This window comes from Falco punctatus, assembly GCF_963210335.1.
Source record: "Falco punctatus genome assembly, chromosome: 2".
Lineage (NCBI taxonomy): Eukaryota > Metazoa > Chordata > Aves > Falconiformes > Falconidae > Falco > Falco punctatus.
In genome coordinates, this window is record NC_137581.1 from 4,228,424 (window position 1) to 4,240,987 (window position 12,564).

At 38.1% G+C, this 12,564-nt stretch overlaps 1 protein-coding gene across 2 annotated transcripts in view; it reads left to right on the plus strand.

Annotated features, from left to right (window-relative positions):
- Nucleotides 1-12,564, plus strand: part of ACER3 (alkaline ceramidase 3) — a 69,574-nt gene that overhangs the window by 43,829 nt on the left and 13,181 nt on the right. For both annotated transcript variants that reach the window (XM_080375156.1, XM_080375157.1), the window contains exons 5-7: nucleotides 1,894-1,975; nucleotides 3,088-3,123; nucleotides 11,149-11,207. In XM_080375156.1, the coding sequence (XP_080231282.1) occupies nucleotides 1,894-1,975; nucleotides 3,088-3,123; nucleotides 11,149-11,207 (177 nt within the window). The remainder of the gene's footprint in view (nucleotides 1-1,893; nucleotides 1,976-3,087; nucleotides 3,124-11,148; nucleotides 11,208-12,564) is intronic.

Below are 12,564 nucleotides of genomic sequence, written 5' to 3' on the forward strand. Positions count from 1 at the left end.
CAGTGTTACTTGGTATGTAAACAGTAGGCATAATAACATCAACTTCAGTAATGCTGACAAATTTCTCAACATTGTAACTTATTGGAGCTGTATTTCTGTGATGTAGTCTGACTCCAAATGCAAATTTCAGATTTCTGGTTAAACCCGCTTTCCACTCATCTGGAAAATTAAAGAAATTCATTTTATGAAGAGTGCATATTTTTGTGGAGAGTGTCTTGAAACATGCATGCCAGCTTAATGCTATGCCAGGATGTTTTCCCCTATTTAATTTTGGGAGCAATGTAGCATTTGGTGACTGTAAAGATACCATAAGTTGGCTTTTTCTTACCTGTTGCTGCAAGGCCTGGATTTAACATGACTTGTTCTGTTGCTTGGAAAATCCAAATGATAAATCAACTTATTGCAGTCAAAAAGACAAAGGTTATCTTTCTGCTTTTAAACATATCAAATATTCAGTCATTGAAGATTATAATGTCTTTGGTGACAATTACTGGTAGCTTGCAATGGAGATGGGATGCTGTAGGACTAAACCCACTTCTGTGGAATTACTGTCAGTTTGTGATTCATACATTTATATGATTTGTGCTAACTCAGGACCAGAATCATAATGCCTCTGTTAGTGGAAATATTTGCATTGTAGCTCTCTATCTCCTTGAAATTCCCTTTGTATTTATTTTGTCTGATTTGAGTGTGATTGGAGAAAAGGATGAGAAGTGGCTATAAAAATCTGTTTGGAAAAATAATCGTTCTTATTTTGTGCAATGGTTACTCTGTTCTCTTCAAGAATATTGAAGCCTGTTACAGCATTTATAGCTCTAATAAGATTCTGTGAATGTATGCTTGGTAGTAATTAAAATGTTCTGAAGAATGAGCTAATGCTTAGTTTAGGAGGCCTTTAATAATCATTTTGGTTTTCTTCAAGGTAGGTGGTGGGGTGGTTTTGCACAGGACATTCCCTTATACGTCATTCAGTCCTACTGACTCTCAAGCTGTATAATTACTGTGGCAAACTGTTTTGCAATGTAGCACAGTGCGCTGTCTTAAAATTAATTTTTTTCCCACAGATATTCCTGCATGGTTTTTCTTTGTTTCCGTTTAATCATCCATGATAGTGTCTGTCTGTTTTCAAAAGATCATAAACAAATAAACTAAGTGGATGTAACTTGGAGTTCCATAGACAAGTTCCTCTAGCCCTAAAGATTTTGTGCTTCTCAGAGTGCAGTTTTGTTGGGATTTTTGGACCTTATTTCTGATAATCTGGTCTGGGATGTGTAATTCCATCACAACTGTGACTGAAGTGTAGTGCAGAGATTGTGAAGTAATTTTAATTAGTTGTTTTACATACTGGGAGCAATTAGTTGTTGTTGGGTTTTTTTACGTTTCACTTATACCAGTGCCCAATCTAGCAAATTTACTGCGCTGTGACTGTAGTGAAGCCATAAACAATCTGGATTTTAACAGATCTCTCGAATTCACTGTTTGGTAAGCAGTCCCTTTCCCATACTGCCTTTAGCTCACAGATGTAATGTTTTTTGGCAGCTGTATTGCATTTTAAACTCATTTCTAATTTGCCATCCATTATCACCCCTTAAGCACCTTCTTGAAAACATTTCTGCTTCCCAAACTCTTTCCACTGACTGCATTATTTTTTGTATATGCATGAGGTTATTGGGTTTTTTTTGCACTATATATTTTTTTAAAACAATTATTGTAGAAATGTGAATTTCTATATTAAAAGGATACATCTTTATTGGAGGAGCTACAATTTCTTGAAGGGCCTAAGACTTATTTGGATAAATTTTCTCACAAATTTTGTGATAATATACCTTGAAAAATGCATCCTTTATATGGTAAGTGATGAATGTTATTCTTCTCCTTTATGTTCTGTTCCAGGTATGAATGTTTCAAGTACAAGAACACAGTCAATTATCCACTGCTTTTCTTGTTAATAACATACAGCTTCGTAGTCAGCATAGTAAGTAACTTTTTTTAATACGGTATTTTCACCTGTAGATTGACAGTTTTCCTGCCAGTGAGAGCACATTATACATGCAGTACTGAATTGCTCTCACTTCCAGTCAGGAAGAACAAATTGTTCTTTCGTTGTGAAAATTGTGCTGGCCAGAGAAACCTGAAACCTTTATCTAAACCACTGTATAGAATAGATGAAGAAGAAAACTAGTAATCCAGTTGCTAGAATAGGAATGTGGAAAAACAGTGACTGTTGACTTGTTATGAGACCTTGGACAAACTGCATTCCTCATCTTCCCTTACTTTAATTCATCTACAGAAATGAGAATAATCCTGTTCAACCAACTGTGAAAAGTGAACTGCGATACACAGTCAGGTTATTGACTGGTGTTTTAAAACAGCCAGAATAAGAAAGGAATGTAGCTGTTAAAAAAATTAGAAGAATTTCAACTGTCATGGCTAACTTGATTGTCTTTCTCAGTGCAGTGTGCTACCTTTATTTATAAAATTAGTATTGTGCTGGCTGTCACCTACAGAGAAATCGCCTTTGTTATTTTTATTGATAACTATTTCTTAAAAAAAGTACTATCATAGATCATCTGCCTTCATGTTCTCTTCTGTGCCTCCTACAATTTTTTGCACTTGTGGCATGCTATTCCTAAGGTCTAGTGCCCTTCTCTTCAAAAACAGAAATTAAATGAACTGCATTAACAATAGGAAGAACTATTAGCTTTCTGTAAAATGAGGCATTGAAGCATTGTCAAAAACACTAATCATAGCAAATCAAAGTAAATTTTCTTATAGTGCCTACTGAGAATGTGTCTAATTTCTGCATCGTTTTTGTATGTAAGTCTATTAAATGAGGAGATTCTAAATGTTAATGTCTCTATTTGTGCTTCTTAATTTAAAGTAAGTCTTCAGTTAAAACCTCAGGTTTTGCCAGTGGAAGCTGGAAATGTTTAATCAACTTTAATGGTGCATGGGTAGGCACTCACATCTTGGTTCTAACAGAACAAGTATTGGCAATATTTAGATGAGTAATGTTATGATAGTTCTCTATTGCAAATTATTTATCTTTTTCTTTTTTTTTTTTTTTTTTTTTTTAAATCTTTCCAGGTTTACTTAAACTTGAAAGAGCCTGTATTCCATCAGGTAAATCTTGCTCAGTTGGAGAAGCTAATCTTGTTTTTAAACTATGCTGTTTTAGCGGAATGTTTCACAGGATTTTATAGCTGGAAGGAAGATGGAAGGCAAGCGCAATTTGCCTTTTTCTTTAAGCGGCATTGCTGTCTGTCACGTTGCTGTCCTTTTACTTGGTGACCTGAAAAACTAGAATGGTTTAATGCATGCTGTGTTTTAGCATTTGACCTAATATTCCATGTGGTTTTCAGCAGTGGCAACCCTTGCTATGGGCTAAGGTGTGTGTGAGAGGGAGGGCTTAATGAATCCGTGTTCACTTCTTGCCATTAGTGGCTGCTGTGAAATTGTGACCTGACATCATAATGTGGCTTAGCACCATGTTCTCCTCTGCACTTAAACTTATGAGGTTGGTTGGTTGGTTGTTGTTTTTTTTATAAACACAGCATGTCTTCTAGGGTTACGTAGCAGACTGGCTGTTAATGGTCTTACAGGCTTAATGGCATATTGGTACAGGTTCCTTTTGTAGCAGCCCAAGAGTATTAACATGGATGTGTTGCCTGTGGGGATAGGACTTCTATCACTTCTCTTCACAGGAGGTTAGAAATCACGCTCGTTTATGCATGCCATGAGTAGTTTTCCAGCACTTAGGATATTTTTATTAGGGGTAACAGCTGAAAAATTGCCAGGCAAAACAATGAGCTCTTTGCAGGACAGAGTTTTAAGGCCTGGATTTCTAAAATTGGTGGTGCCATCGCTTGTCAAAATGTGCCTGCTGCATCAGCATTTGTAAAAATGATACGTGATTCCTGTTGGTGGATTAGTGAAGCACTGATGAATAAAATAAATATCCAGCTGCTCCAAATAATCTCTCCTAGAAACATGAATTGTTACTCTACCTATAGAGAGAAATAGAAATGTGCAGGGTTTGTTTGTTTTTATATATAATGTTAATTAAAGACCTTTTTTTCCCCCCTACTTATGTTTCTGGCAGGAAGATACTGGCTGGGGTGAAAGCAGCAATTTATGATGCTTTTACTGAGCTGGTTATAACTGGTTTTCTATGAAGTGACTTAAAGTAATTTTGTTGACAAAGTAGCAGAATTTACTACTGATACTGGAATTTTATTTCTTTAATCAATTATCTACTCAACCTACATTTATGGCAATAAACACATCACAGCTTCACTGTATTTCAGTTTGGTGCATTGGCATAGGTATTGTCCCATGTCACAAATACTAAGGTGACGGATACTGTGATATGTTGGGAAAGAAGGAAATTGGGAAACTTTAAGCTGTTGCTCCAGACCTTTAATTTTTGGCATCTGGTTTCTCTTAGGTTTAGAATATGAATTCCCTGTTACAATATATACATGAGGAATCAATGTAGAAAAGATTTAGGGCCATAAAAGCGCTTGCCTTCTTACAAGTGCTCTTTCCAGACTGATTTTTATAGAGAACATACAGTTATGGCCAAATTCCAAGTGTTCAAGTACAGCACTCATTTTTTCACAATCTTTGCCAGATATGTTGTAAATTCGGAGGAAACATTTCTCTGTCTGCACCACTAAGCAAGGTTATTTTCTTAATGCTTGTCCTCATTTTAGAGTGCACATGGGGAAAAAAAATAACACAAAACCCTTCAATATAATTTCAGTAAGTATTTTCCTACTGAATGGGTTTCATAGACTTAAAGCTAAATATGATCGTGCAATCATAGTTTAAATCACAGTCTCGGTCCATAACTGTATTGGAAAGCAGCATCAGGAGACAGAGCAGCATTTTATTCCTCTAGCTATTTGTCTGTGATCATCATCATTTGTCAGCCTTGCAAAAAGGGGAATAACTACATGGACAACTTTATATTGTTCATTGTTTCACTAGGGTTTTTTTTTTCCCCTGAAAGGAGAGCAGTAAGAATGGAAAAAGACCCTATTATATTTAGTAGCCAGGATCCAAGCCTCATTTTTTCAGTGAATTACTTTCTACTTTCCTTCTCAACTTAAGACTCATAAATTGCTCACTGCCAGCAGGGTATGAAGGGGATTTCAGTTTGTTATTCATGGCACAGTGGCAACAGAGACCAACTTCTTTTTCTTCGTCCACATATTGCAGATCTCTGAAGGCCTTAGCGCTTTAACCGCAGGAGGGATGAGATGCATGCTTTGGTCAGTTGGAGGCTACACATCATTAGAAGGGAAAAAAACACCTCCCTGCCTGACAATGGTCTGGTATTTTTTTACTGCCTCATCAATTAAATGAAAGACAGCAGTGGCCTTTACAAGCATGTATTACCTTGTTTATGTCAAAATCTCTGTAGCACTGTTATATCTAATTTTCATGGTGCCAAAGAACCCTACATCCCAGTTTTCTAGTTGTTTTAAAGCCAGCACCACTGTCAAAGAAAACATCTGTGCCTCTCCCCTCTTTCCCATCTGGCACACAAATCTACTCTCTGATGTAAATTTGATTGGGGAACAAAACAGGTTAAAGTCTCCTAAGAATTAATTTTAAATCAAATGAGTTGCTTATTCCTGTTTACCACATGCATGTTTGTGCTTATACAAGGAAGGGGATGGGGGAAGTCTGGCTGCTGGTGTGGGGTGATCCATAGATACACAAATATAAGATGGCCCTGGAAGCAGAAGAAATTACGCTGGCAGTTAACCTTTTAGACTCAAGCCTTATGGGTAGCTCCCTTTTTAATATGATACGGCCTAGAAAGCTGTCACCCACAAAGCATTGTTTTCTATCTTGATGTGTTTACTTGCTACATACCATGTGCTGGCCATACACTTCTAGTGATCAAAACCCTCATTCAGCTAGCGGGCTAAGTTATGTGAATAATGAAATAGACCTAAAAACCTGTTTTATTTGCATAGTCATCTGCTGCAAGAGTTTGAAGCAAATTTTGAGCAAACAAATAATCAAAAGGTAAATAGAAAATTAGGTTAAATAGCTGTTTCTTTTACATTAGGAAATGTGATTTTTTAAATGTTTTTTGTATGGACATTTCAGAAGTGTTGTTATGGTGTCCCATGAGAAACTAAGCAAACTGGAGAAGTAGGTCAGTATGAGAATTGCAAATAGTGTTAAGGGAGTGACTAGTGCAAAATGACTAACAGAGATGATGAAAAGCAGTCTCAGTCTGGACTTTCTCGGATCAGTAGTGGGACTGTTTTTATTTAATGACCTGTAGCACAAAAACCAGAGTCATGTACTGTGAATACTTGTGATACTTGTGAAGATACACAATTCAGAGGCATCACTGAGTACAGAGGAGGTGATGCAGAGATAACCGGGAGACCTTGAGGATTAGGATGATAAATGATTCAGAACGGAAGAGCATGCACTGATGGGCAAATATGAACTATTATTGTTCTAAACCGCATACAGATCACCAAAGGAAGGAGGGAGGGAGTGCCTGGATGAGTTTGCTGATCATGGCATAATAATATGACCAGTGAATTTTCTGCAACAGTGATAGAAATAAAATACCATTAGATTTACCAATTAAGATGACTTTGGGTAAGAGGGAGAGTGAGCATGGGAGAAAAGGTATTTCATTTGCCTCAATGAAAAAAAAAAAAAAATTGTTCTCCACAGGTGTGTTAAATATGCAAATGCATTGAAAGAAGTGAAAACAGGATGAAACATGTATGTAGAAGTAGCTATGGGAGCCTGAAACTGCATGAAGAATATGTTATGTCAGGGAACAACCTGTTCAGACATGGGACTCCCCATTTTGGGGAATCTGTGTGGACTCACTCAGTGTCCTGCAGCTCTCCAGAGTCCCTCCTGCTGCTAAGGCAACAGTTAGTCGTAGGCTTGTGGCTTAATATATTGTGCCTTTTAGTGAAATATGTTCTTACTTTCTACATGTTCCGGTTGCCAAGCAGTCTGTGAAAAATGACCTTTTCAGGGCATGTCTTCACCACAGAGCTTTTTCTACTTGGGCATTGCCTTGGTGAAGACCACGTGTAAAACTAATTTGAGAGACATTTCACTCTGTTACACAGCTTGTTTGGGGATGTCTTCCAGAAAGCGAGTACAGCTTTCATTCTGGCTAGTACTTCTACGTGCACAATAGCTTAGGGAATGTGGAAGGATGCTCTGACTCTCCAAAGGATCAGCTCTACAAGTCATTGAAAGGGGAGGCTCAGTTTACTGCTGCAGACAGTGTTCCAGAAGCTCTGGAGAGCTGCTCTGTGTTGTGCAGCAGCAGTGACTTGTGTGTTGCTTTGCCATCACATACGTGCCTCTAAACGGGACCAAACTTAGTAATCTGAATTAGTTAGTTCAGGAGCTGTCAAGGCAACATGTAGTACTAAACCAGCCGTAACTATGCTGAGTTATTTGGTGTTTTCAGTGTCATTGTGGGGATTGCCCTTCCTTTTTCTCTCTCATCAGATTTCTTTTCCAGAAATCCAAGAACATGTAGAAGTCTGGTTTTTTTGTTGTAAATTGCAAATAACAATTTCCAGCTCTCAAGTACTTAGGCTAACTATCTTTTGATAGCTGGTTGGTTTATTAATAGGTAAGCAATGGTTGCCAAGAATCCAAAATCTCTTGGTGCGGTTTCCAATGTGTACACTAATATTTGAGGCTGATAAATGGGCTTTATTAACCAAGGATGGGCAGAAGGCCAGGAGCAGGGGAAACAGAGAAGTGGATATAACAGGCTGTTGCTACTTTCTGCACTAGAAGGGTAGATGGAGAACCAGTTTTGTATGCTTTCCCCCAGTGTGGAGTACCAGCCTTGCCTCCAACTTGCATAAATGAATCTGCATCACTTGCTTAACTGCCTCCGCATCAGAAATGCTGCCAACACTAAGCCCTGAAATGCTTGCTTCCCATTTGTGAATTAGAAGGATGTTCTTCATATTTGGCCTTCATACCAGGGAATCCACGGGGTGTTAGTAAGACTTTGGGGTTTTCCCCATTGCAAAGATACAGGCTTCAAAGCTGAAATACAGGTCACTTTATTTGCATCCTAAACAGCAGAGGGAACCGTCTACTGATAACAAAAGATGAGTTTCTGTTGTTTCCTTTTGTTTCGATTGTAGTGCAAGGGTGTTCTTTGGCTTACAATTTAAAAGTGCTGTGAGACAAAACAGCACAAAACTTGCTTGGTTTTGATCTGTCACTTAAGTGATGTGGTAGTTGAAGAAGAAGAACAAACGGAGCTAAAGGAATTGAAAAATTTGAGTCAATACTTTAGATATTTTTTCTTTTTTAGTTCTTTCATACTTTATCCTTCTTTGGATTACGGATAATACCTAACAAATTTTTGGCATGATGAGAATAGTAAATCCATGGGTGGTAAAGGAATAAAAGTAAGCACTGCTCCCTGAAGTATAAACTAAGTTGTTTAACTTGGTTTATAGGCTTCTAGTAAGAAACAGCTGTAGTGAAGCGTGCAGCTACAGTCTCTGCATATCGTGGCAACGCCTCCTTGGTGCTTGCCTTCAGCGTGGAGGATTGGAGCGTGCAGAGCAGAACAGTTTGTTGTTCCAGTCTTTCACAGGCTTTTAAACATGAATGTGTTTTACTGCTAACAACCTGTTTGTGTGGGGGAGTGGAAAAGGCAAGAAATTGAAGTGTCAACTGTGGGCATATTTTTCTTCAGTCACTACAAGGTTCTTTGTATTTATTTCTTTCCTTTCCTCCCTCCATTAAGACTGTCCTATTCTGCAAGCCATTAAGCAAGTCACTAGGAGATACCGAGCCAGAGGCTTTACAAAGAAAGCTTTTCTTAGCTTTTGCTCTTTCCTGCTTTTAGCAGCTGCTGTAAAAAAAATAGCATTTTTAGCCTGTGTTTTACCTGGGGTTTGGGCTCTGTATAAGATGTGTTTCTCTTGGCGCAGTCTGACACTCTTAACATCTTGTGCAAAGAACCTGAGAGCAAATTGGGTAAAAGCAAAAAATAAAAAGGTGGTTACACTCCTAACCAGTATGATAGAAATTTCTCTTCATGGGTTAGTTTTTTCCTGTGTCTCTGCTGGAGAAGAGCATTTTAGCAATGGAAGTTATAAGAAAGAGGACATGAGCAAGGAAAGGGCATTATATTGTGATTTGTGTTCCAGAGGAGCCTTTCTGTGAGTTTCTTCCTCTGTGCAATCCCTCTCTTAGAATTATTAGATTAGAAAAATGAAACAGGCTGTTTTAAATGAGGCTGATGAAGTAAACGGTACTTTAACTTTTAAATATAGTCTGTATTTCTTACATGATGGGGTCTTTTTAGGCAAAATGTCAGTGATACAGAATTGTACCTGCATGCAGCGCCTAGCACACCTGAGCAGTCCCCTTTCTACCTTTAGTGTGGAACTGATAAGCACTTAATATTCAGCCTGTGTCTACCAGGTTTTTTGGGGGTTTTATTACCCCCAATTTGTGCTGTACCCCGGCAAGGGGACTGGAATTTGCTAACAGTTTTGTATGAAGTACAAGCCAGAACCAATTAGCCTTTCAAATACTTTTGCTTTGTTTAGCTCTACAGAGCAGAACACAGAGTAGTAGTAGTTTACTGAAGTTATTTGATCTCACTCTGAGTGCAAATAAAGAGCTGCTGTGCTGAATGACTTTGCATAGTCAATATTGGAGCGTACTTTTACCTGTTGTCAAACATAAGGGCTCTGTTGTCTGTCTTGTTCTGTATATATGCACTCATAATATGGTGTGTGTTACTAACCTCATCCTTAAAGCTAAACAAGTTTGAAAATTTGCCTTTATGGACTTTTGAAAGGTAGGTTTCACTTTGCATTATTGCAGCAATGTGGTTTGTGTCAGGTGACTAGACGTGTGCATATGCTTGCAGGATGGTAATAGCCGAATGCCCCAGTTACAGCAGAGTAAGAGGCGGGTCCTTGTCTTGAAGACAATGTAGTTTAAAAGAAGAAAAGTATGAGCAGGTCAGGAGAACATGGTAAGGACACTAGTTTCTAAGCACAACTCTGTGAAGTTTAGTGGCTTTTAAAAATAGGCAGCAAACGTTTGTCATTTTTCTGTTTCACATGAAGAAAAAAAAGGCAGCATTAGCTGGGAGTTAACTAAAAACAAAATGAGAAAGGAAAGTCAGTGAACAAGGAAGTGGAAAAATAGTGAGGGGCTTGTGAGCCACTGTAGCAAAGCAAAGAGCAAGGCACAACTGCTTGCAACAAACTGCCTTTTGGCGGGAGGAAAACAGTGTTCGGAACAAAAAGCATGGAGAGTCATTTCATGTCACCAGTGTCTGAAAATCCTCCCTGCTGCAGTGGCTTCTACATCACTTTTCAGGCATGGATGATCACATTTCTTCTCTTCTTTAGTCTGTACGTCTTGGAGATGGTGTTATGTGGATACTAAGCTTGTGAAAAAAGAGAGTGATTTAAAGATCACAAGGCAGAAAATAAATTATTACTTTGACTTTTTATATAAGTCAGGCAATTACATTCAGATTCATCAAGCCTACAGTGAGCCAGATTTTGCTCAGGGATCTTTTCAGAGCATGCAGCCTTCCCACTGTATAATTAGACTGCATCCCGATAATCTGTAAATCTGTTTTAAATGCTTCCTTGGAAGTTTCTCCCATACTGGTGCTCAGTATGGGCATGCTGCCTATGCAGTCTCAGGTATTTGCTTTCAGGAAAATATATTCATCAAATATCAGTGAAGAAAATGCAGGTTTCAAAAACGGTGTTAGCTGATGCTTGTGCAATCCTGGGCTAAAATGCACAGATAGAGAAGAGATGGTAGGAGTGCGTTACCATTTTGGTTTCAGCGTGCTTACTGAGTGCCATCTAGTGTTTGCTTCCTAATTCAGAAAAGGGAAAGTTTTGCACAACTGACTTCCTGTAATTGCGTAAAGGGCATGGTTTATAATCACACTTATATTTGAAACTTTTATGGAAAACTGTCTGGAGAGGAAGTTAGAGAGGATGCTATTTTTATGAGAATAAGAAATAAGAATTAACAGAGGCTTCAAAATTTTTTTACTCCTGTAGTGTTTTATAAAGTCTCTTGAATCCAACTGCTAAATTTTATCTCTGTTTTTATTTCCAGGTCATGTATGGAACACTAGTTTCCATTATAGTTCTAAGATCTGTTTATATAGTATTATGGTAAGTAACCATTTAGTTCAGCATTATAAGATATAACTTCGCATTTGCATCTTTTTTGGTGGGCTTAACATGAGAAATTGGCAATGGCCAAATTTTTTTAGCTAGGTACATAATGCTAGCTCGTGCTGTGATTGGTTGAAAGGGAGTGGTTCGTCTTCTTGCATTTTTTGGGAAGCCACTGGGATAACATTAAACAAAGCTGAGATCTCTGCACTTATGATCACTGTTCACTGCCAGGTGTTCTGCTAGTGGCTTCAGCTGTTAGCCTGGGACTTTAAGGGAAATGAAGTTTCTGTCTCCATATTGCTGGGTAACATGTGAAATCTATTGCCAGCATCCAACTCTAATGATGATAATTGGGGAGAGGTGAGAGTAAGACCACAGACCTGAACCATCAGTTAATATTTTCCTTTGCCCTTCCCTACTTCAGTGTCTAAAATTCAAATGTAAAACATAGTAACACAGAACACTAAATGATACTTCCCCTTACGGTTTTGACTGGGTGCAGTCATATGTTATGGAAATTGAAATAGGAGCTATGTATAACAAAAAAAAAGGTATTAGAAATGGCAGGAGACATTGAGAAATGTTTGCATCATCGAAGTACAGACTTGGTGGGTAGAAGTGACGAAGAAAGAATTTAGTCTGTTGGAGTAAACACATACCTTTAGCTCTCAGGGGCATTGGTTGCCCCTTACTCTCTCTCCCCTGTGAACAGTTGGTGTTCTCATGTGTTTGGGGTTTGCCCCTGAAAATTACTGTTTTCTCTCTACTATCTTCATTCTAAATGTGCTTTTTGTTAAACTTGGTTGTTACACACGTATCTGTTCAGAAAAACACGGAAGAATTTAACAAAAGGTGTGAAATTAAAGTAGATTCATTGAATTTCCTTCCAATTGCAGTTTCAGCTAATTTGGTTTGACTTTCCCCAAGAGATCCCCACAGACCAAGTGTAATTGTTCAGACTTTCGTTAAGCAAGAAGAACTTAAAACTGATGGCGTGTTACTTGCAGCTTTAGAAACAATCATCAGTTTAAAGGCACTTTTCAAACCCATGAACATGGAAACTTTAATCCTAGCTTGGAGATCTTAAATGATGTTACCTTAATCTGAAACGATTCTGTGATTTTTAATTCACTTCCAAGGGAAACTAAGTTGAATCAAGTTCAAGTGGTTTTAATTCCATTCATATAAAAGGATTTAGCACAGTTCTAGTCACTTAGATTAGATTTATTTCTGTCTGTATAGGCAAACCCTTGGCCCTGCTATCTTTCCGGTTCTGCAAATTCCACACACTTGTGCATTCTCATTATTTCTAGAGAGTTTCATTGTCTTCCTCCAGAAAATATCAGTCTCT